This window comes from Heteronotia binoei, chromosome 17 (assembly GCF_032191835.1).
Source record: "Heteronotia binoei isolate CCM8104 ecotype False Entrance Well chromosome 17, APGP_CSIRO_Hbin_v1, whole genome shotgun sequence".
Lineage (NCBI taxonomy): Eukaryota > Metazoa > Chordata > Lepidosauria > Squamata > Gekkonidae > Heteronotia > Heteronotia binoei.
In genome coordinates, this window is record NC_083239.1 from 1,662,931 (window position 1) to 1,685,453 (window position 22,523).

The 22,523-nt window shown below is 44.3% G+C and overlaps 1 protein-coding gene across 4 annotated transcripts in view; it reads left to right on the plus strand.

The window, feature by feature from the left end:
- UPF2 (UPF2 regulator of nonsense mediated mRNA decay) overlaps positions 1-22,523 on the plus strand; it is a 106,992-nt gene that overhangs the window by 40,819 nt on the left and 43,650 nt on the right. For all 4 annotated transcript variants that reach the window (XM_060258258.1, XM_060258260.1, XM_060258259.1 and 1 more), the window contains 6 exons: positions 793-896; positions 1,575-1,660; positions 3,489-3,597; positions 10,779-10,892; positions 15,235-15,351; positions 17,985-18,170. In XM_060258258.1, coding sequence (XP_060114241.1) covers positions 793-896; positions 1,575-1,660; positions 3,489-3,597; positions 10,779-10,892; positions 15,235-15,351; positions 17,985-18,170 — 716 coding nt within the window. The remainder of the gene's footprint in view (positions 1-792; positions 897-1,574; positions 1,661-3,488; positions 3,598-10,778; positions 10,893-15,234; positions 15,352-17,984; positions 18,171-22,523) is intronic.

Consider the following 22,523-nt stretch of genomic DNA (forward strand, 5'->3'; position numbering starts at 1 on the left):
AGTAAATGACAAAATCCAGGTTCTTTTTTACTTCTTCATGGTTCACCTCTTTATTTCTCTTGTCTGTGTGCCTGTGGGTCTGTTTTTTGTTATTAAACAGAGTAGCCTTGGATTTCGCTAGCTTTTCAGTCTGCTTCTCTGTGCCTATACCGCCCCCCCTCTCCCCGCCCCCCCTCTCCCCGCCCCCCCCCTGTCTGTTAAAGACTGGGATTGGGACATTAAAGCAGTCTTGGAGCAAGGAGGCCTCTGTGGAGCCACTGCTGCACGATCCACTTTGACCTGGGCCACAGCGATGATGACAGCGAGATCTAGTTAACCCCTTCTCTCCAGTAGTTATCATCACCTTCACTGTGGCCCAGGTCAGAGCTCTGTAAACCCTGTGGCGCTTTCAGCACTGCAGTGGCCCATTGACTTAACTTGCTCCTGGCTACCAGTGGCCCTCCAGGAACTTTCCCAGTAAAGTAAAGGGCCAGTCCGCTTCTGTAGTAGCAGTTTAGAGCAGGGGTGTCAAACGCATTCGCTAGGAGGGCCGGGTCTGACATAAATAGGATGGAGAGCCCACCACCTCCAGAGGAAACCTGTTCAACTGAGGAACTGCTCTGTCAGGAAGTTCTTCCTAATGTTTAGCTGGAAATTCTTGATTTGATTTGTTTCCTCTTTGAATAAATGTGATTCGACTCTCTAAGGTGAGTGTTTATTCGGGATTTGGGAACAGACTTGGAAAACTCAATATATTTAACAGACTGTATGTTTCTGTTTGTTTGTTTTTTCCATTTTTAAACACTTGAACAGAGCAAGAAGATGAAGAGGCCAGTACCGGGTCACACCTGAAGCTTATTGTAGATGCCTTTCTTCAGCAGCTCCCAAACTGTGTAAATAGAGACCTAATAGACAAGGTGCAGTAAGTTCTTCTTTTTTTATCATGTCAAAGATTCACATGAAGTGCAGTGGTATGCTGATTTTTAGGCTATTAATAATGTAGTGAGATGCATACATATTCTGGAGTTTGGTTAATGCCAGTATGAATTTTGATAGTCTCAGATAAATGCTGTGAATGCCCAGAATCTCAGATAATGCCAGTAAATGCTGATTATCACTTCCATGAGATTCTCTGTTGGTATTTACTGCTGTAATAAGAGAACACTTCTCAACGCTTTAAAAGCTGCCCTGAGCCACTTGTGGGAAGGGCGGGATATAAATCACGAATAAATAAATAAATAAAAATAAAAGAATAAGACTACAACAAAGAGTATGCAGTATATTTGTTGCTAAAACCTATTTACCTTGCTTTTAATATTCTCTCTGAAAACGACGTCATTCCACAGAATCGATATTATAGGAAGTTAATTTATTTTTGACAGTCCTGTTGCTTACGTATATTATGCAACCAATTGTTAGACGTCGGTTAGTTTTATGTAACATGCGATGAAGGTCAGACTTTGAAGGATTAGCTATAGCAAGGTATCTATTTATGTTCCCATTGGTCTTCTGTTTGATTTTTAAATGTAATAGTTAGATTAAAAATTATTAAATTAAAAAAAAAAGATTTAAAAGGAAGTTTTTCTCTTGCTCAGGCAGCAATGGACTTCTGCATGAATATGAACACTAAAGCCAACAGGAGAAAGTTGGTTCGGGCTCTCTTCATCGTTCCACGACAAAGGTAAAAAGGAATTTACATGTCTTATTAAAGGTGATGGTGTGATCCAAATGGTGTGATCCAAATAGTGCTTGGCTATGGCATGTATTGTGTGTCCTTCTTTGTTATTCACTCCGAAAGACACACCTACTCATCCCCCTCAGTTTCAAAAGCAGTTGAAGTGGCATCGGCTATGGGAAAGACAAGTTTCAGAGCCTTCTCTCCTCTGCAGGTCTAAGTGGTTTCTTTGGATTCTGGCCCGCACCTTTAAGCTCATGTTAATTTTTTAAAATAAAAAAAGTTTTACATTAACTCTTCCTGCAGATTTTAGGGAAGTATTTAATAACGGCTTATTAAAGGTGAGTACTGGCCGCTGTTCTTAAGCTCTTTCGTTTTCAATCCATTCAAGCATAGGCTGGTAAGACTATGGATGAAATGAAAACAGCAAATCAATAAAGCAATAAAAATGAAGATCATTTTTAAATGTATGCAAGAAATCTAGTAGCAGCTTCTAGCCAGCGCACACAATTTGAAAACAGCAGTTTCAGAATACTATAATTACTAGAGTACTGAACATCAGAGTTCATAGGATATCCCAATTAGGGATGGACATGAACTGGCTGATTGAACTAAAGTTCATCATGACTGTTGGCAACGATTTGTGGTGGCTTGCGACAGTTCTTCCCCAGAAAGAGCTGAGTAGCTGGGAGCCATTTAAACAGCTGAGTAGCTGTTAAATGGAGCCATTTAAACTGTCTTCAGTTCCCCACAGCTTTTCATGGGGAGCAGAAAGGGTTTAAATTGCTCAGAACCGTTTAAACCACTCCTGCTTTCTCCTCCCTGTGGCTTTCCAGGGGAGCAGAATACAGAGGTTTAAATTGCCTTGCTTTCTGCTTCCTGCAAAAAGCTGCAGGAAGCTAAAAGGGTTTAAAGGGAAGAGATGTAGTATCTTTTAGGTTAGTACTTCACCCCCACTTTGGGCTCTTTGGCACAGCCCTTTTATAAACAAGTTGCATGAGGGAGCCTGAGACAGCTGGGCTGTCATGGAGAAGGCTGTCCCCGCCAGTGGGGAGATCCTTTTTTGTCCAGGAGATTACCCACACTGGGTGAAGTGAGTGGAGAGGAGTGCTTTCCAGGGAGATCCCTCCCACTTTCTCCTGGCTATGGCTTGTTTGGCCAGGAGAAAGATTGAAGGGAATTCCATCTAGGGAGGTTTCCTCCCCCCCACTTTCTTCAGGCTATGGCCTTCCCAGTGGCACTTTACTCCCATCTCAGTGCAACTGTAGAGAAGTGTAGAGAAGTCTCTCCCCTCCAGCTCAGCTGCTTTGGGGTGTCTGGTGCTATGTGGATGAGTCCGAGACAGTTGGCCGGGAGTGAAATCTCTCCCTGCTGGCTCAGCTGCTTCAGGTGCCTGGCACAGCCCCTTTTAAAGGGTTGCACAAGGGGGCCAAGAAAGGAAGGGATGTGCCTTCCTGAGGGCACTTCACCCCCCACTTTTTTGATGGCCATGGCTTGTCACAAACACCAGATAAGAAGGGGTAAAGTGCCTTCCTCCTTTTTTCTTTTTCTTTTTTTTGCTGGGGAAAGCTGCAGCTAGCTGGAAGAAGGGGTGAAATGCCCCAAGGAGGTACTTCACCCCAGATTTAATCCTTGGGTTTAACACCCCCACACACACACACGCACACTTGGAAGTAGCAGGATTGCCGCTCACCTGTTTTGTATACAGCACCAGCTTTTTAGCAGTCTTGGGGATCGCTGGGAGTGGGGGGAGATAAGGATGTGCACTGGCATGTGCCTCGTTGTATCTAACCTTTACTTTGTGATGTAATGTATGTGATCTTCTTACTTGCAGGCTGGATTTGCTACCCTTTTATGCAAGGCTGGTAGCCACGCTGCATCCCTGCATGTCTGACGTAGCAGAGGATCTCTGCTCCATGCTGAAAGGCGACTTCAGGTTTCACGTATGTCCATGCTGACTGTATTGCTTATAGGCTGGCAGTTTAAAAAAAAAAACACTACAGTTAAAGTATAAAGCTTTTCCCTAATAGTGACAGAGAAAACGGCTACCCTTGTTCTTACTTAAGATATTGGATTTCTGGAAGTGTTGGAAATATGGCCTGGATCATGGAAAGTGTTCATGGTGAATATAAATATAACAGAAATAGGAAAATTGCTGAATCTAAACAGAGTTTATACGAGGATTTCAGGTTTTCACGGCTGGCAACATCATTAGGGTTTGTAGAATCTTTCGGGCTCAAGTGCCGTGTTCTACTGGAGAAAGTTTTTCTTCCAGACGTTTCGTTCTCAGCTGCGGAGAACATCCTCAGTGGCGTTGCAGCCGGAGCAGCGTTCTGTCCTTCTTGGCTGCTGTACATACTTTCTCCAGTAGAACACGGCACTTGAGCCCGAAAGATTCTACAAACCCTAAAGAGTTTATACAGAAACAATAAAATTAGAGATAGTAATGCACTTTTGTGTATTTTTCCTTGTTTAGTAAACACAAGTTAAAATTTGCTCACATGTTCTTAACCTTAATCTATTCTTGTGTATAGTTCTCATTTATGTTTGTTAATCCACCATACTATTCCTTCTTAAGGCATACTTGGTAGTCTCTTCAGGTTAAAGAAAGAGAAACCTCAAGTGGCTTCAGTAGTCTTGCAGATACTGTCCTGTGACACGAATCTGTCTGGAGGTGCTGCCAATCCTTTGTCCCTCTGATGAAAGAGAGGGTGGGGGACGTTGCCTTTCCTTTCTTGGAAATTCCCTGAGACGAAGGGTTCCTTGGAAATAACCTGGTAATGATTGCCACCACTCATGGTATCCCCTAAGAACATGTAGACTGACCTTCTAGTGCAGTATGAAATCAATATAGAAATAATGGGGACGGTGGCTCAGTGGTAGAGCATCTGCTTGGGAAGCAGGAGGTTCCAGGTTCTTTCCCTGGCATCTCCAACTAAAACGGGTCCAGGCAAGTAGGCATGAAGAACCTCAGCTTGAGACCCTGGAGAGCCGCTGCCAATCAGGGGAGGGACAGTGGCTCAGTGGTAGAGCATCTGCTTGGGAAGCAGAAGGTCCCAGGTTCAATCCCTGGCATCTCCAAAAAAGGGTCCAGGCAAGTAGGCGTGAAAAACCTCAGCTTGAGACCCTGGAGAGCTGCTGCCAGTCTGAGTAGACGATACTGACTTTGATGGACCCAGGGTCTGATTCAGTAGAAGGCAGCTTCATATGTTCATATGTTCAACCCTGGAGAATTCCTTATGTGAAACTTTGTTGTGTCCATGCAGTCTAGTTTGTGGGGAAGAAGTTAAATGAAACATCCCAAAGAAAATATATTGTACTGAAAGAAAGCTGAAAAATCTTCACAAAAAAGAGTTTATTATGAAAAGGAAAAAAGGGAAATGGTGGTTGAATTCATAAAGGAATAGAACAAAACATACAGGGAAATACACAATATAGCATACAGATTTTCAAATGAAAGCCATAAAATTGGCCTGTCTCAGCTATGTACACATTACCTAGGTTTCTCAGAGCATGTACTTTGCAGCACCAACTTGATGGAGGAATCTTTAACCCCTGCAATACAAATGGAAACAAAGATCCAGAACTTCTGTATTTTATGGGCAATAGAATCTGACCTAAGACTGCCTGATCTGTAAGACTGACCAATTGGCTGAGCCAATCTGATGTAAATCTCCATCTCTGATGTCAGAAGCTAACCTTTCCAATTAGAAAGTTACTAAAATGGTAATCCCACCCCCAGCATCTCTTAATGGCTCTGAACTTCCGCAATGAACAGGTGGTCTGGCCTAAACCTGTTTGTCCAGAGAGGTTTGGCAGGCTGGCCCAATGTGGCATGGAAACAAATGGATTGTTCTAACGTAACACCCAGGGAGCTGAGATCCAAGATGCTCTAGGTAACACTCAGGTCCCAATACGCTTTTAGGGTTTCTCTAACAACCCCAAAGGGTGCTTTTAAGTTTATTATGGGAAATATTAATGTAGCATAGATAACTAATTCAGGTTATGGGTTTATTAAGACTTTAAATAACAGGACAAATTTCAACTTAAAAATGGTTCTTGGGGTAATGGTTCTTAAACTTTGGTCCAGGGGCTACTGGTGATTTGTGATTATTCTGGAGGACAATACTGAAGAAATTGTTTTCTGTGGCCCCAGATGGTAGGACCAGAACCAACAGGTTGAAATTAAATCTCAGAGCTCAGCATTACGAAGAACTTCCTGACAGAGCGGTTCCTCAGTGGAACAGGCTTCCTTAGGAGGTGGTGGGCTCTCCTTCCTTGGAGGTTTTTAAACAGAGGCTGGATGGCCATCTGGCAGCAATGCGGAGCCTGTGAATTTGTGGTGGGCGGGGGCAGCAGTATTTGTGAATTTCCTACGTTTTGCAGGAGGTTAGACTAGATGACCCTGGAGGTCCCTTCCAACTTTATGATTCTGTGATCCAGAGCATTCTTTTCTTCATTGGTTTTTCTGAGAAAATCTCTGCCTTGGAAAGACCTAGTAGGAATGGCATTATTTACAACATTTGGGGAGTCTGGGTCTAAAATGGCCCAGAACAGTGAGCACTCCTTGTACTTACTGTGTCTCAGGGAAGGCTACAGCACCACCATGCTGCTGTTTAACTCTCAAAGCCCACAAGGGAAGAGTAACTAGAGAAGGGAAGAGGACTTGGGGTGCCTCCCCACACTAAAAAAAATGGGCTTGTTTTGAAAAAAAAAATATCAAGGCCCCTTCCATGGCCTTGTTTCCAAACACCATTGGTGTCCGAAGCTGTGGAAAAATTGCCCGTGAGACAAAGATCAGTGTCAGAAGAAGGTGGAAAAGGAAGGCTAAACGAGCACATCAAACCCCCTCCTGCCACCAGTTGACGCCCATGGCACTGACAATCTCCCATTGCCTTGACCCCGAGATACTGCGTCCCCTTGAAGTCAGAGATCACCATTTCTTCGGTATCAACTGGAGTCTCCTTGGAGTAGACTTCTGACATCAGCGCATCGGTTATCAGTATTCCCGCCCTTACATCAATCATCTGGAGATATTGCAGCTGAATTGCTCCCATGTCCTTGGACATCATCCCATTCAGGTCATACACAGTGTTCTCTCAGGTCCTTGAAAGGCTGATTTATTTTTGAGGTTCCAGCACCTCTACCTGGTTCTGAACAACCTCAGCACCAACAGATGGCATCATCTGAGGCATCAAAAAGGCTCATGGTTTCCTTTTCTCATTATGTGCTCCCCCCCATGGGTTCCTGGGATCCCAACAAACTTTTTCCACCTTATGGGTCTCAGATAATTTCAGAACATCGAAAATACAGCCCACCTCACGAGAGGCAGCACCACTTAGTAGAATCAGAAGGACCATAGTCATCTGAGTCTAATAGAGGCCTAGAAGGACCACAGGTGTGAGTCTGATGAAAGCTTAGATCAATGGTCAGAGGCTGATTCAGATAGTACATCTGTACTTCCCTGCATGAAGCAGTAGGGGAGCCATCAACAGCCTCCTTAACAGAAGACCTCAAGCTCTATTCAGAGCAACTAATCCAAAGGCACTGGACTTAGATTACCTTTCCTTTGCACCACAGCCTGGCCTAATGTCCTTACGTATGCTGCAGGGGATCCTGGATATCGCTTCTAGCATATGGACCAAGCCTGCTTCAGTATCAGCTTGTGAGAGGAAATTAGAAAATTCATACAGACTCGAGGAGGAAGACTGTACTTACCTGTTCCAGCACCCTTAGGCCAACTCAGTGGTCTCAGAAGTGCTGCCATCTCGACACAGGGCAGGATCTCATTCTTCCCCCATGGAGAAGGAGGGCTGGAAGTTAGATTCCTTACATATCTGGAGGAATATGTAGGGGAGGGACGATGGCTCAGTGGTAGAGCATCCGTTTGGAAAGCAGAAGGTCCCAGGTTCAATCCCCAGCATCTCCAACTAAAAAGGGTCCAGGCAAGTAGGCGTGAAAAACCTCAGCTTGAGACCCTGGAGAGCCATGAATGGGGCTGTGGCTCAGTGGCAGAGCATCTGCTTGGGAAGCAGAAGGTCCCAGGTTCAATCCCCGGCATCTCCAGCTAAAAAGGGTCCAGGCAAATAGGTGTGAAAAACCTCAGCTGGATACCTTGGAGAGCCGCTGCCAGTCTGAGAAGACAATACTGACTTTGATGGACCAAAGGTCTGATTCAGTATAAGGCAGCTTCATATATATGTTCATATGAATGAGACTGAAAGCCTTGAATTTCACAGCTATTGGGGCATTATGAAATGCTGTTGTGCGACCACATGTCCCAGTATGTGGAGTTGCTACTGGATGATAAGAAAGCCCTCGTGAGTCCTACGTGCTCAAACTAGGGAAGCAGCCGCTGTATGCTCCAAGACATGTGGCCAATTTTAGTACTAGGGCCATGGCCTCCCGTATAGTGCTAGGACGGCACTCCTGGCTCAGATCTTCAGTACATCCCCTAGAAACCAGGGTGAGAATTGAGGACCTATCTTTTGAGGGAAAAGAACTGTTCAGTGTAAAAAAATAAGATTACTACAAAGTTGTTAGTAATTACCCTTATACCAGTACTGTCATACAAGCAGAGATACTTCGCTAGGCATTCCTGTAGATTCAGCAAAAGTCCCCAGCCTTTGCAGCAGCAGCATAAGCCTTGTTAGGGTCAGCAATCCCAAAATAAGAGACAAGGGAAACAAAGAGGAAAGCAACCTCCACAACCTCCCCTGGAAACAGCACCCCAAGGGCAGCCTCATTGCCTGACTAGTGCAGGATAGGGTGGTCTTAAACAGGTTGGCCAGTTTTCCCTTTGGGTAGTCATTTATTACTCAGGACACCTGGGTTTTCTTGATAATAGAGAGGTTATTTCTGAAATTTGATTCAGTCTTCTGTTTCAGCCTCCCATCGCACCCAAACCTGTCCCCTCCATGTTTCTCTCACAAGTGGTATCCATCCTTTTAGAGAAAGGCGCTGTACAAGAATGTCTTCCCTCACAGACTTATACTGGTTTCTTCAGTAGGTATTTTGTCATAGGGAAAAAAGGAGGCGGGAAAAGACCCATTCTGGTCTTTAGGTCTCTGTGAGTATGCAGTCCTACATTTTGTGCTGGCTGCTGCCCCACGGATGTTTAGGAAATGCATCTCAGTGGTAGTGACACGCTTGAGACTGCGTGGCTGTACAGTTTATCCATAATTTGTTGAGTGGTTATTCATTCCAGATGGGTAGCCATGCTAGTCTGTCTGTAGCAGTAGAAAAGAGTAAGACCTCTAATATCACCTTAAAGACTAATAAAATTTGTGGCAGGATATGCGCTTTCATGAGTCACTAACTGTTCACTTCATTAGGTTCAGCTAGAACTCGAGTCCATCTGTCCTATATATTGGAAGGTGGAGTGATTTCAGGTGCCTAATGACATTAGCAGGCAAATGGCAATAGCAGGTATGACTGGGTTAGGTGTAATATGCCGAGAGATAGTAGGTGTGGACAAATCAGCATTGGTAATGAGACAGGAAACCTAGGTCTCATTTCAATCCAGTGACTCTTTCTCTGAGCAGTTACAGGAACACTCCACAACCTAAGTGTATTGGGTTTACTTATCAACTGGGAGATAACCCACCTTTCTCCCTCCCAGCACATTGAATATATAGGAGTGCAAACTGACTCTTCCACAGAAAAAGAATATTTTCTAATCCAGAGAGCTATCAGAACCTTGGTTAAGTATAACAGATTCTGGACAGCTCTGTGAATCCAAAAACATTTTGGGTTTCTAGCATTTAAACACCTGGGGTTTCTGGCATCTAAACACTAGTTTATACATGAGTCCTTTACAGAATTGGATTATTCATGCATTTAACACCCTAAAAGATCCACAACGGAAGAAAGTATCCACACCTCATCCAAGCTGGCGACCAGTTCAGAGCACTAAAGTGAAGCTCCTGGCTGTGGATTAAATAATGCAGTTATTTTGTCCCGGAAATCAGCAGAGAGTCTCACCTTTGGAGAACTACAAAACTGGTTTTGCAGCTTGTCAGTCAACAAGTCAGTTGAAGAGACCAAATGTGGGGTCAAGAAGAGGGAGGCCTTACAGACCAGCCTGAGCCTTGGCTTTTATGTGGCAGTGTTTTCCAGCCCAGCTGCAGTGTCTGCCATAGCATCTGTTACTCTCACCATGGTGCATGCACATTATTCTCGCGGGACCTGCCTTTGCTGTCTCTGCCACTGTTGGCGATGGTCTTGAGTGACTGAGGGAGGAGAATTCGACAGGTCAGTCTGACCATTGGAGCTGTCACTGTGGCGTTTCCCAGTTCAACCTGCGAGGTCGAGAGAGGAAAGTTCGGCAGGTTGCTTTGACCATCAATGCCGTCACTGTGGTGTCTTCCAGCTCAGCCACGACGCCTGTTATCCCCACCATGGTGTTTTTCAATGTCACCGCATCCACTTTTGCAGTAGGCAAGTAGGCCAGGACATTCTTCAAGACAGTCATGTAGTCATCTGCTCTCATTGCGGCGGTCATCGTCTGCACTGTAATGCCCTCCATCCACGCTTTGGCTCTACTGACCCTGGAAGAACTGCTAGGGCTTCCAGAAAGGCTTGTCTAGTAGATCAGGGGATTCAGGGGGGACAACAGGAAAGCTGGACTGGAACCAGGAGAACCTGGATTACTACAGGCCCTTCCAGCTAGTTTTTGAAGAGCAGAGGAAGAACAAACTGTTTGTAACGCTCCCAGTTTTCCAGACTATTCGATCCACCATAGATGGCTTGGTTGGTCCCTCGATGAGTTGCTACCCCAGGAGTATCTCTTGCTACTATCTTTTAGATTTTCTTTGTTTTAGGTCTACTTAGGTAGAGTTGCAGGGTATTTGTCCCACCCATAATAATGTTCAGTTAGACTTAAATCAATTTTTCTTACTCATTGGTAAAGGGAATGGAAGTAAGATGGGAGGTTTGGGCGATGGATTTCCTCTTTAGCCTTTTAGAGCTATTCCTGCTTCAATAGCTTTAAACAGTATCTCTTTCCCTTGCTGTATTCCTAACCTGGGACAAAAATTCAAATTAATACTGTGAAATCTTTTTTGTTGTTGTAGTCACTTCTTAGATTCTGGCAGTTAACTGTTTCTGCATTTCCTGTTAATAGGTGAGAAAGAAGGACCAGATCAACATTGAAACAAAGAACAAGACGGTGCGATTCATTGGCGAGCTTACAAAGTTCAAAATGTTTTCCAAAAGTGACACTCTGCATTGCTTAAAGGTTAGTGCTCAGGTTCCACTGAGGATGGGTTCACATCCATTTTCTTTTTCTTGTATATTCAGAGGTACATTATATGTAGTTTAATTATTTAAAGAGTTTGTATGCTGCCTTTCCATCCAGATAGGCCCTTCAAGTGGTAAACAATTAAAAAGACATTAAAAATCCATGTTTAAAAGTAAGTGTGTGCGTGTGTGTGTGAATCAAAAACAAGGAGGTTCAGTGAGGGGGTGCCTGCTGACCAAAGATCATGTTCATGGTTGTGCCTGGATGCATTACTTAAATAATTAATTGATAATTACTTGGATGGGAGACCAGCTCAGTCGCTGCTCCGCTCACCAACTGTTTTATTGTTTTTAAACCCTTACTTTTTAAAGCTTAGTTGTTATTTTAAGATTAACTACTTAGGAGTTCTGGCTGAGAAGAGTAAAGGTGGAATCTGAATTTTCTTTCACGACCGACAACTTGAAGCAGAGACAAGGTTCCCTCCTGCGCCACCTTTGCTAACGAGTAGGAATTTGCTGCTGTTACAGCTAAGTGTTTGATTGCTGACCTTGCTCACTTTTTTCTGGAGGAAAAAAAAAAGCCTCTCACTGCTGGTTACATTTTGCAGCTGGTCTTTGAGCTCCCTAAAGTTTGGGGGCTCATTAACTTTTAACAATGAAAACATCTAAACGCCGGAGAGAGGAAGAGGACCGTGCCGCACCCTCTTCCAAACAACTGAAGATTAACGATTTCTATTCATGTCAGATTCCTACCTGCAACCAATTTGCAGTGTTGGAAAATTTAGCAGACCTCATGGAAATTGCTGCTGAATTAAATGTATCACTCCCTGAGCTGGAAGCTGAAGCTGGGAACTCTGCTGTGGGTGAGAGCCCGCCAGACCATCTTAAAGGTACCGAGAATGTGGGTGTTGGGGCTGGGCTCTCTGAGATTTTACAAATGACTGCTAGAACTATTGACCACCTTTGTAAAATGATCCACTTGCTGCACCATAAAATGGATTCTAGGAGCAGCATCCTAACAAATATGTCTGATAGGAAGACTGAAGTTTTTAAGGATGGAGTGACAAAGGTGCTTATACAGCGGTCTCCTCTTCTTCCGGAGAACATTTCTACCAGAGATAAGGAGCTAATAGCTACAACTGATTCACAACGGCTAGTGCTGTTACAAGGTTAATTTGACTCTCTGTAAATTAATTTGACTCTCTGCAACAGTGATCCATGCAACGGTCACCTCAAGACTAGACTACTGTAATGCCCTCTACTTGGGGCTACCTCTGTGCCGGACCCGGAGATTGCAGCTAGTGCAGAACGCGGTGGCCAGGCTGTTGTTGGGACTCCCGAAACAGGAACATATACGGCCGGGGCTACGTGAACTGCACTGGCTGCCGATTATATACCGGGTCCAGTACAAAGTGTTGGTCGTTACCTTTAAAGCCTTATATGGCCGAGGACCTGCCTACCTGAGGGACCGTCTTTCCCCATATGAACCCCAGAGAGCACTGAGGTCAACGGGGAAAAACCTAATGATTATCCCTGGGCCGAAGGAAATTAAATATCAGAGTACCAGAGCACGGGCCTTTTCGATCGCGGCCCCTACCCTTTGGAACCGACTCCCCGAGGAGGTGCGGGCCCTGCGGAACCTTGAACAGTTCCGCAGGGCCTGCAAGACCACCCTTTTTAAATTAGCATATTCGGACTGCTAAGAAAAACGGTAATCAAAGGTCCGCCAATGCGGTCTAAAGATCTATACCGCACCATAACTGTATTTATTGGATTGGTTTTAATTTAATGTTTTAATGTCTTATTGTTCTATATTGTAAATTTAAGGTTTTATTTATTACTGTATGTTTTATGGAATGTTGTTAGCCGCCCTGAGCCTGCCAAGGTGGGGGAGGGCGGGATATAAATGAAATAAATAAATAAATAAAATGGAAGCATCCCCCCTTGGAACTCAAAAATGCTGGTTAAAAAGCGCTTAAAGGCCTTAATTGGGCAACCAGTTAAAGACATTTGACTTAAAAGAGCTAGAACTGCTGCCCAGAGTGCATCAGACACAGAGAGTTATACTATCCTTCTGTACTTCGGGAGTCCCCTCAGTCCTTCTTAGAAACAAAGGACACTTGATGTCCAAAGGGATTTTTCCAAAGGGATTTTTCCAACCCGTGTTTACATGAACACTGTATTGGCTCCTCTCTACCCAGAAGTGAGATATGAAGAAGTCACCGGCTCAGATCACGCATGAGCCCTAAGAAGAACATAAGGGCAGCAGTGAGCGTTGTCAGCCAGAAAGACTCTGCTGTTCGCCAAGTCCTTGCAAACAATAAATCTGCAACGCCACTGAGGATGTTCTCCGCAGCTGAGAACGAAACGTCTGGAAGGAAAACTTTCTCCAGTAGAACATGGCACTTGAGCCCGAAAGATTCTACAAACCCTAATGAAGTTACCAGCCGTGAAAACCTGAAAACTTTGATAATAAATCTGTGCCTTACTTATCAGATCTGCTATCAGATGTGACTCCAATGGAAGCGGGTATCCAAGATGCGTTTGTGGAACTCCCCAAGAGAGAACAGCAATGGATCATAGACAGAGCTATTGAAAACCCAGTTGCTCAAGTGCAGATCAGAGCAGCACCGACGTGCTAGTTTTGCAGATGTTACGCTGCATGAGAGCCTGGAGGCAGACCGTGCTATCCCTACTGCAGTCCTTTCTAACCAGGAGCCAGGTGGAGGGCTGCTTAAGGGGTTTGCAACGCAAGCAAGTCTGCACCAGAACTGCGACCCGGCCCTGCAGGACAGTTCTCGGATTGCAGTGAATGGCAATTGTACACTGACTTCCGAGCCCAGCTCAACTTTGATCTCACTGGACCCCCGTATGGAAGCACAAGTTAAATCCCCATGTCGTGACGTTGGAAACTACCCATCCTCCCACGATACTGATTACACTTCACAATCCTCAATAGAGCCCCAAATCATCTCCAATTCTGATGATTTATTACATCTACCCACAGAGGCTCCTCTCCCAATAATGACATTCAAAAACTCCACCAAAAATGGCAGTGTATTTCTTGACCAGGGGAGAGTTCTGGATAAGATATTGGAGTTCAACTGACTATTCAAAAGTGCCTGAGAACCAGCCCTAAAGATTTTATCCTGGAATATTGCAGGTTGGAAGAAAAAGGTGGCTAGCACAGATTTTCGGACTTTCCTCAAAACAATTTGAAGGTTATAAATCCTATTCCACGCCAGCAATTAAGCTTAAGCAAATGGGCCGCTGTGGAGCAGGCCTGTGTTGTTTAATTAAAGCGGAAACCACCTTTCTGCCCCCTTGCTCTTCACTGGCCCAGGCACTTTTGCTTAAGCTATCAGCCCTAACATTAATAATGGTTAATGTATATTTACCCCCTTGTCTAAAGAGAGGAGACCTTTCAGCACAATGGAACAGTTTTTGCGTGTATATTGAGAACCTGGAGCAGGAGTACCCCTCTGCTGAATTTATAATTGTGGGTGATTTTAACGCTAGAATAGGTAAAGATAATTATGCATTATGTAAATCTTGGGAGACCCCCGTCCTCCTGAGTGAAGGCCTGTCATCTGGATCACCCAGAGATGGTTGCTCATCTTGGATCACTTCACAAGATTGTGGAGAGAGAGAAGAAACAAAGCGAGAGACAGATGGTAGCTGTGCTCGGCTGCTGAGGCTGGTTTTTGGGGGGTGGGGTGGGGTGGGGGGGGTTGCTGAAAAATTCTTTATCTACTTGCAAGGAAGATGACTCTTCTCCTAAAGTTGTTATATATACAAAAAGTGACTAAGTTGTATGGAAATGTAAGATAATCTCCCCATTTATGTTATCCCTTGGGGAAAAAACCTAGTCTTGCATATGCTTAAATACATTTATTGGGCCTTTTGTGGATTCCTCAGTAAATCAGTTGCTTTTGCTCCTAGGAATAAATTGCTTTTGTTTGTACTTTGAGTAAAAAAAATAATACTGCTTATTGGGTTTGCCAGTGTCGTTTAGAGTTTGTATCTCTGGTACCTGGCTTTATGTTTTATGACACGCATGGCCTGACAAAATAACATTTATGTCAGATCCGGCCCTCATAACAAACGAGTTTGACACCTCTGCCCTACGGATCGCTATAAGTTAGCTACGTCTTGGAGGCACTTTCCATATACGTGCAAGCTGGGATGGCTTCATGTTTCTGCTGAATTTTACTTGTGGTCCAAAGTTTACTTGATTTGGATCCTGTCAAAGATTTTAAGTTTGAAATACAAAGTTTGAACTGATAAAAATGAGTTTTCTAACAAGAAGAAGGCTGAGAATGTGATGCGCTTCTCCACAGATGCTGCTGTCTGATTTCTCTCACCACCATATTGAAATGGCATGCACTCTCTTGGAAACCTGTGGGAGATTCCTCTTTAGATCACCAGAATCCCATTTAAGAACCAGTGTCCTTTTGGTAAGAACTGTGTGTATTTTTTTTTTATATATATATAGAGAGAGAGCTGTTTCCAAAACATAGTTACACGAAAGTGCACAAAGGGTCTGGTTCAAACACTCTCATCAAGCAGTGAGTTAGTTCTTGTGGTGGAGGAACAAGTGTTTTATTTCTTTATTTATAGTTCACCTTTCTCACTTGGACTCAAGGCAGATTACACAGAGTGAGTCACTAGAATTAACAAGATGGAACATTCAGTAAACAATTAAATAGAATCTGGGTTGAAGATCCAACCAGAAACAAACAAACAAAACCCCTAAAAAAACAAAGTGAAGCAAAGCCTAAGTGTTAACATGACACATTAAAACTATACAAAGTCGTACAGTCCACAGTCCCCAGTAATTTATCCAAGTAACTTTGTGAAGCCATTTGTAACAGTGCTATCCTGTTGCCTGCTTAGAAAAGCCCGCTTAAATAATTCAGTTTTGCATAGTTGTGCCACAAGATGAGGGCCACAGTGGAGAAGGCATGTGTACCAGCAGTTGGCAACTTTACCCAATTGCAGGTTAATACCTGCAGAAGGTATTTGCTCAGATGAGCAAAGCTGTTGCGGTAGAGCATAGAAGGGGAGAGATGGTCTTGCAGATATGAGGGTCCCAAGCCATAAAGGGTAGCCAGTACTTTAAAATGAGCCTTGTAACTGATGGGCAGCCAATGGAGTGGCTGTAGGATGGGAATAATGTGCATGCTCCATCTAGCTCCTGATAATAGCTGAGCTGTGGCATTCTGCACCAACTGGAGTTTCTGTGTTGATTTTGAGGAGGGGCAAGTGTACGGCACATTACAGTAGTCTAGTCTCATTGATCACGTTTTCCATTCAGAGGGAATCCCATTGGTTGGGTCATACAAGCCTCCTGATGGAATGTCCAGATCAGGGGCAGCCAAACTTGCTTAATGTAAAGAGCCATGTAGAATAAGCATCAGATGTTTGAGAGCTGCAAGACATGAACATCAGATGAGGAAGGAAGGAAGGAAGGAAGGAAGGAAGGAAGGAAGGAAGGAAGGAAGGAAGGAAGGAAGGAAAAAAATAGATGGGGGGAGGGAGAGATGGAATGAAAACAACTATAATTTTAAATGCATTCTCCAAGCCGCTGGCTGGCTTCGCTTGGAGAAGTGATTTAAAGAGAGAAGTGCCTTCTCCAAGCCAGCTGATGGGGTGGTGGGAGCTTTGAGAGCTACACAATCTGTGTGAAAGAGCCACATGTGGCTTCCGAACTGCAGTTTGGCCACCGCTGGTCCAGACCATGTATTACATTGCATAGAGGTTTGTTTGTTGCAGGAAGGCTTGTTTTCTGATAAGCCATACCATACCAAACCTTTAATGGCGTAACAGTTGTAAATGAGAATACACAGAATATAAAAAAAATTAAACATTGGAGATAAAATCAGAAAGAAACCGAGATTACAAATGCATTCATACATGGTCAGGTTTAAATTTAAGGATGCCAGCCAAGAATTTTGCCACAGCCTCGCTAACCTCCCCCTCAGTATCGTTCAATAAATAATGACAGGGTGGCAGAATAGACAGATCTGGGGAGAAGGAAAGCTTGCAAAATAGATCTTTACGGAGGTTATGATATATGGAACCATCAAGCAATGTATGCTGAATTGAGTTGAGAATATTCACTCCACAGGAACAGAGTCTATCACATAAAGGGACTTGATGATATCTCCCTTGTAAAACTTTGGAGGGAGATGCATGTAGTCTAGCCAACATAAATGCCCTGCAATGACTTGGAATGCTTCTGACTGATAAATAATGGGTCATTTTACCACAAAAAACATTGAGACCTAAGGATGCTGGGGAGCAGGTGTAAGGGTCTGTTGGGCATAGTTTCATTTCCTCCAGCTCCAACAATCTCAGTTTAATACATCTGAGGATATATGACTCATCAGATGTAAGAACTGTCAACTGCTATCCCCAACTGGTTAAGTTTGGACATAAGAGCTGCTGACCAGGATGAGCTATATGGGTCACTTTTCAGACAATCAAGAAGGCTGTCAGGATCCGTTCTAAAATGAATTTTGAGTCAGAATTGAAACGTTGCAATCCAGGCTTTTGTCTCCGCCAAAGACTGACCCACCTCAGATCAGAGAGCCAAGTAGGACACACATTTTGGCATACCAAGAATTTGTCTAAAGAATGAGGCTTGAATGCTCTCCACTTCCCTAGTAAATGCTGAGATTCATATAGGGATACCATCGAGAATTTGGGCTAGCCTTTCAGCTTTGAACGCTTTAATTGGTGCCAGGATTCTGATAAGCATGTTGATTGGGCTCAGTTGAAAGCGAAGAAATAGTCAGCTGGGGAGAGGGGAGCTCCAGTAGGGATATGTCAGAGGGAAATGGTAGGAGTTCTACTTTCCTATAGTACCAGAATATAGTTGAAAACATACTGTGATGCATTCAGTGGTAGTAGAGAGGTGAAGTAGAACCCTGAATAGATCCTAGCTTGGAGTGCAGAATGTAGCATGAGGCACATATTTACGTTTTCTTGTCACAGCTAAATGAGGAATTGTCAAAATACTGTCTCGCATTCTTTGTCTACTTGGAAGTTGGTATGTCAGCAGAGGTGCTTTTCACAATGTTTCCAGGAGCAAATGATGAGAAAGAAGCAAGCAATGCATCTTGATGCACGCTACGTCACTATGGTGGAAAACGCCTATTACTACTGTAACCCTCCTCCGGCTGAGAAGGCAGTGAAAAAGAAACGGCCTCCTCTCCAAGAGTACATTCGGAAGCTGCTTTACAAGGATCTTTCCAAAGTCACTACTGAGAAGGTAATGCTCCTTTCTCCTTCCATCTACTCTCCTTGCATCTCTCTTGCCCAGACTATTGAAGAGAAGGGGTTTGCCTCATAATATTTACTTGTATAGGTTCTCTCCATCCTCTTGTATTTTATATTTCTCATATATTTTTCATAAGTCATGATCTTTTACCTTGGTAAATAAAATTGGTAAAAAAAATTTGCCAGCTGGCTAGGTCCTTCGATGTGAGATACGGGGAATGTTTGAAAGAAATAATTTAATTTTGGGAGCACCATCATTTTTGTGGTGCTAATTCTACTCATGGTCGTCAAGTATATCTGGGACCATCTTTTAATATATTTTATTATATTTTCTTATTTATAGGTTAGCCAGATGAAATTTAGTTGCTGTAATTTATTTAGATTCTTTGGGATAACTCCCAGAAATTTAAATGATTTATGAAATATGGAGAACTCTTAACTCAGGGGTGGCCAATGGTAGCTCTCCAGATGTTTTTTGCCTACAACTCCCATCAGCCCAAGCCAGCATGGCCAATGGCTGGGGTTGGTGGGAGTTGCAGGCAGAAAACATCCGGAGAGCTGCCGTTGGCCACCCCTGCTCTGACTCCTTTCAAATTTCATATTGCGTTCTTGTGTTGATATTGAAATATAATATTCTAGATTTTTTTTTATAATTAATACATCATCCTGCAATCACTCCACAGTGGCAAATCTCACTCATTAGTTCAGGTGGCGCTTCTTTGGGATTCACTGTTAGCACTGCTATATCATCTGCAAGCATATTGATTGTATGCACTGATCCATTTATTACAAAGCCTTTAATATGTTTATTGCAGACGCCAGAAGTTCTAACAAAAGAATAAAAAGCAGGGGTGACAAGGGGCAGCCCTGTTTGGTTCCTCCCGTCAGGTGGAAGCTAGCAAAATCAAAGCCATTTATTTACACTCTAGCTTTGGACTTTTGATATGCTGAGTATATTGTGTTCATGAAGTATTGCCCAATATTTAATTTTTGTAAAAGTAAAAGTCCAATAATAAAATTCCACTCCAAGGGATCAAAGGCCTTCTGTGCATCAAGAGATGCAATGGCAAATAGACTTCCTGTTTTAGCGAGACGAGTTGGTTGCATCTCGAAGCGTCGGCTCAGGGATGGGCCGAACTGAACGGTTTTGGGGGGGCCCTTTGGACCCAGCAGAGCTCTTGTTGGGAAATACTGCAAGCAAAAGCTGCTTTGGGGGGGAGGCATTGGGGAACTTACAGCTTTCCCAGCTTCTCAGCCCTTGCCCCATCCGTGTCAGGCGCCATTTCGGTGAGAAAGTCACAGCTACTGGAGACCGGAGGAGAGAAGATGGAATGCGTCTTGGAAAAAAAAAACTTTAAAGGAACCTGAAACTGAGAGAAACAAAGGAATTGTGATACTGATATTATATACCTGAAACTCACCTTAATTTTAAATTACATTTTTTGATATTTGATTAAACAAGCTGGAAGCGATCTGGGATATATTAGAATAAGTAGAATAAGAAGAAGGAAATTTGGATGGACTTTTTGTCTGGAATTTGGCCTAGTCTCCCGGAGCTTTGATTGTGGGGGAACCCTGGAACTTTATAATCACAACCCCTTTATTATAGGGGCAGGTTTGGCGGTTATTGAGTTGTGCTGGACTGTACTGCTAATTGTTATAGAAAGCCAAAAAGACTGAGGAGGGGGGGAAAACGCATTGCTGATTGGAGGACTTTGTCCCTATGATCTCGGTGGATTACAATTTATTTATTTAATTTATATCCCACCCTCCCCACCAAAGGCAGGCTCAGGGCGGCTCACAAACTGAGGGTTGACACAAACACATTAGTGTGACAGATATAATAAAACAACAATAAAAACAAAACATAAAAACAATTTAAAGCAATTGCATGTGCTACAATCATAATTTCATGCAGCGATTAAATTCTGGTGGTTAGCTATACTCAGAGGTCTCAGGATCGCCATAGCGCAGTGAAGTAGGCCATTGAAAGAGGCTTTGGTCCGACCCCTCTTGAAAAAAAGTACAGCAGACCCGGCCGAATTGGCAAACTACCGACCGGTCTCTAATTTACCGTTTTTAGGTAAAATGATAGAGAGGGCAGTGGCGTCGCAGTTGCAGAGCTTTCTGGATGACGCTTCCATCCTAGACCCTTGCCAGTCCGGCTTTCGCCCGGGTCATGGGACGGAGACAGTACTGGTCGCCCTGGTAGATGATCTCCAACGGCATCTGGATCGGGGCGGTGTGGCAGTGCTGATGCTGTTAGATCTGTCGGCCGCGTTCGACACGGTCGACCATCGGCTACTGACCCGCCGCCTCGCCGATATAGGGGTGAGGGGGTCTGCCTTACAATGGCTCTCCTCCTTCCTCGAGGATCGGGGACAAAGGGTGGCAATTGGTGGCGAGCGGTCCCGGAGGCGCACACTGGATTGTGGAGTGCCTCAAGGGGCAGTCCTCTCACCAATGTTATTCAATATCTATATGCGCCCTCTTGCCCAGATTGCCAGGAGATATGGACTTGGGTGCCACCAATATGCAGATGACACCCAACTCTATCTGCTGATGGACGGCCGGCCTGGCTGCGTCCCTGAAAATTTAGACCGGGCCTTGCAGGATATGGCAATGTGGTTGAGGGGGAGCGGGCTGAAATTGAATCCAGCGAAGACAGAAGTCCTTTGTCTGGGTCGGGGCGCTCGGGAAGGGGAAATACCTCTTCCGGTCTTCGACGGGGCGCCGCTGAAAGCGGCGCACCGGGTTAGGAGTCTGGGAGTCTTACTGGAGCCTTCTTTATCAATGGAGGCCCAGATTGCAGCCACTTCCAAGTCAGCCTTTTTTCACCTGTTGCCAAGTCGTCACGTTCAAGAAAGGGGATCAATTGCCTTGCCATCCGCAGATGGTAAAAGGCCGACCTGGCGGTGGCAGCTACTTGGGCCTCCATTGTTAAAGAAGGATCCAAGAGCACCCCTAGGCTTTTAACTTTGGGTGCCAGCATGACCTCTGGTCCCAAACTGCGGCGACTCAGATACTGGACATCCATCTTCATCGGATTTAATTTCAGTCCACTCAGCCTGAGCCACCCTGCCACAGCTTGCAATGCTGCAGATAGATCTTCTAGGGTGGAGTCAGACTGGCTGCCCATCAGCAGATAGAGCTGGGTGTCATCTGCATACTGGTGACAACCCAGACCTTACCTCTGGGCAAGGGGGCGCATGTAGATGTTGAATAACATCTGCAAAAGAACCGCTCCCTGCAGCACACCACAAATAAGTTGGTGTTGTTGAGATAGTTCGTCTCCTAGCACCACCCTCTGTCCCCAACCCTGGAGAAAGGAGGAGAGCCATTTCAAGGCCAACCCCTGGATCTCAGTGCCGGCGAGGCAACAGGTCAGTAGCTTATGGTCGATCGTGTCGAGCACCGCCGACAGGTCTAACAACATCAGCACTGCTGAGCCACCTCTATCCAGATGCCTCTGGAGGTCATCTATGAGAGCAACCAGAACTGTCTCTGTCCCATGACAGAGAGAGCAACTGTCTCCTCATCTCATGCCCAGGTCTCAGTCACGCAAGCCAGGTCCATATTCTATTCTACAAGAAATCTCACAATTTGGTGGGAGAACTGAACTAAGAATTCGAAAAAGGTATCAAAGGACTATAATCAACTAATATAAGTAATTTTGAAGAAGGAACTTAAAGAGAAAAGGAAGAAAGAAGAGAGAAGAAGGAAGTGGGAGAGGCCTTTTACATTTCTAACACAAGGTTACTTGCATATCCTGAAGTGGGGAGATATATTATGCATCTAGTAAAAGAAAGGGAGGATGAAGAGAGGGGGGGAAGGAATGGAGAATGATAAAGTAGGAGTAAAGCGACACTTAGAAATAGCATGCTTGACATACTGCCCCCCCTAAGATCTTCTTCTGGGCTTTGAGGGATGAGCATTATAAAACTTTTTTATTAGGTCCCTTGCTTGGACATGTGAACACTCAACCCATTCATCGTGAGCTGCTGAGAAATCCTTCCATCGAATTAAAAAATACAGCACCCCCCTTTTTACTTTAGCATCTAGTAATTCCTTGACTTCATGGTGACTCTGACCCCCAATCTGGATAGATTGTGGAGCTTGGGGTCGAGGGTGCCAAGGCATAGCTCCTGGATCTCGACGGAGTAGACTGCAATGAAAAACGGTGTATTTTACTAAACATTTTAGGTAAATCGAATTCTACTGTCACTTTGTTGATCACCCTTTTCATCCGAAACAGTCCCAGGAATTTGTAAGCCAATTTTTTAGAAGGTTGAGGCAGAGGCAAATTCTTGGTAAATAAGAAGACAGTCTCTCCTACTTCAAAGTA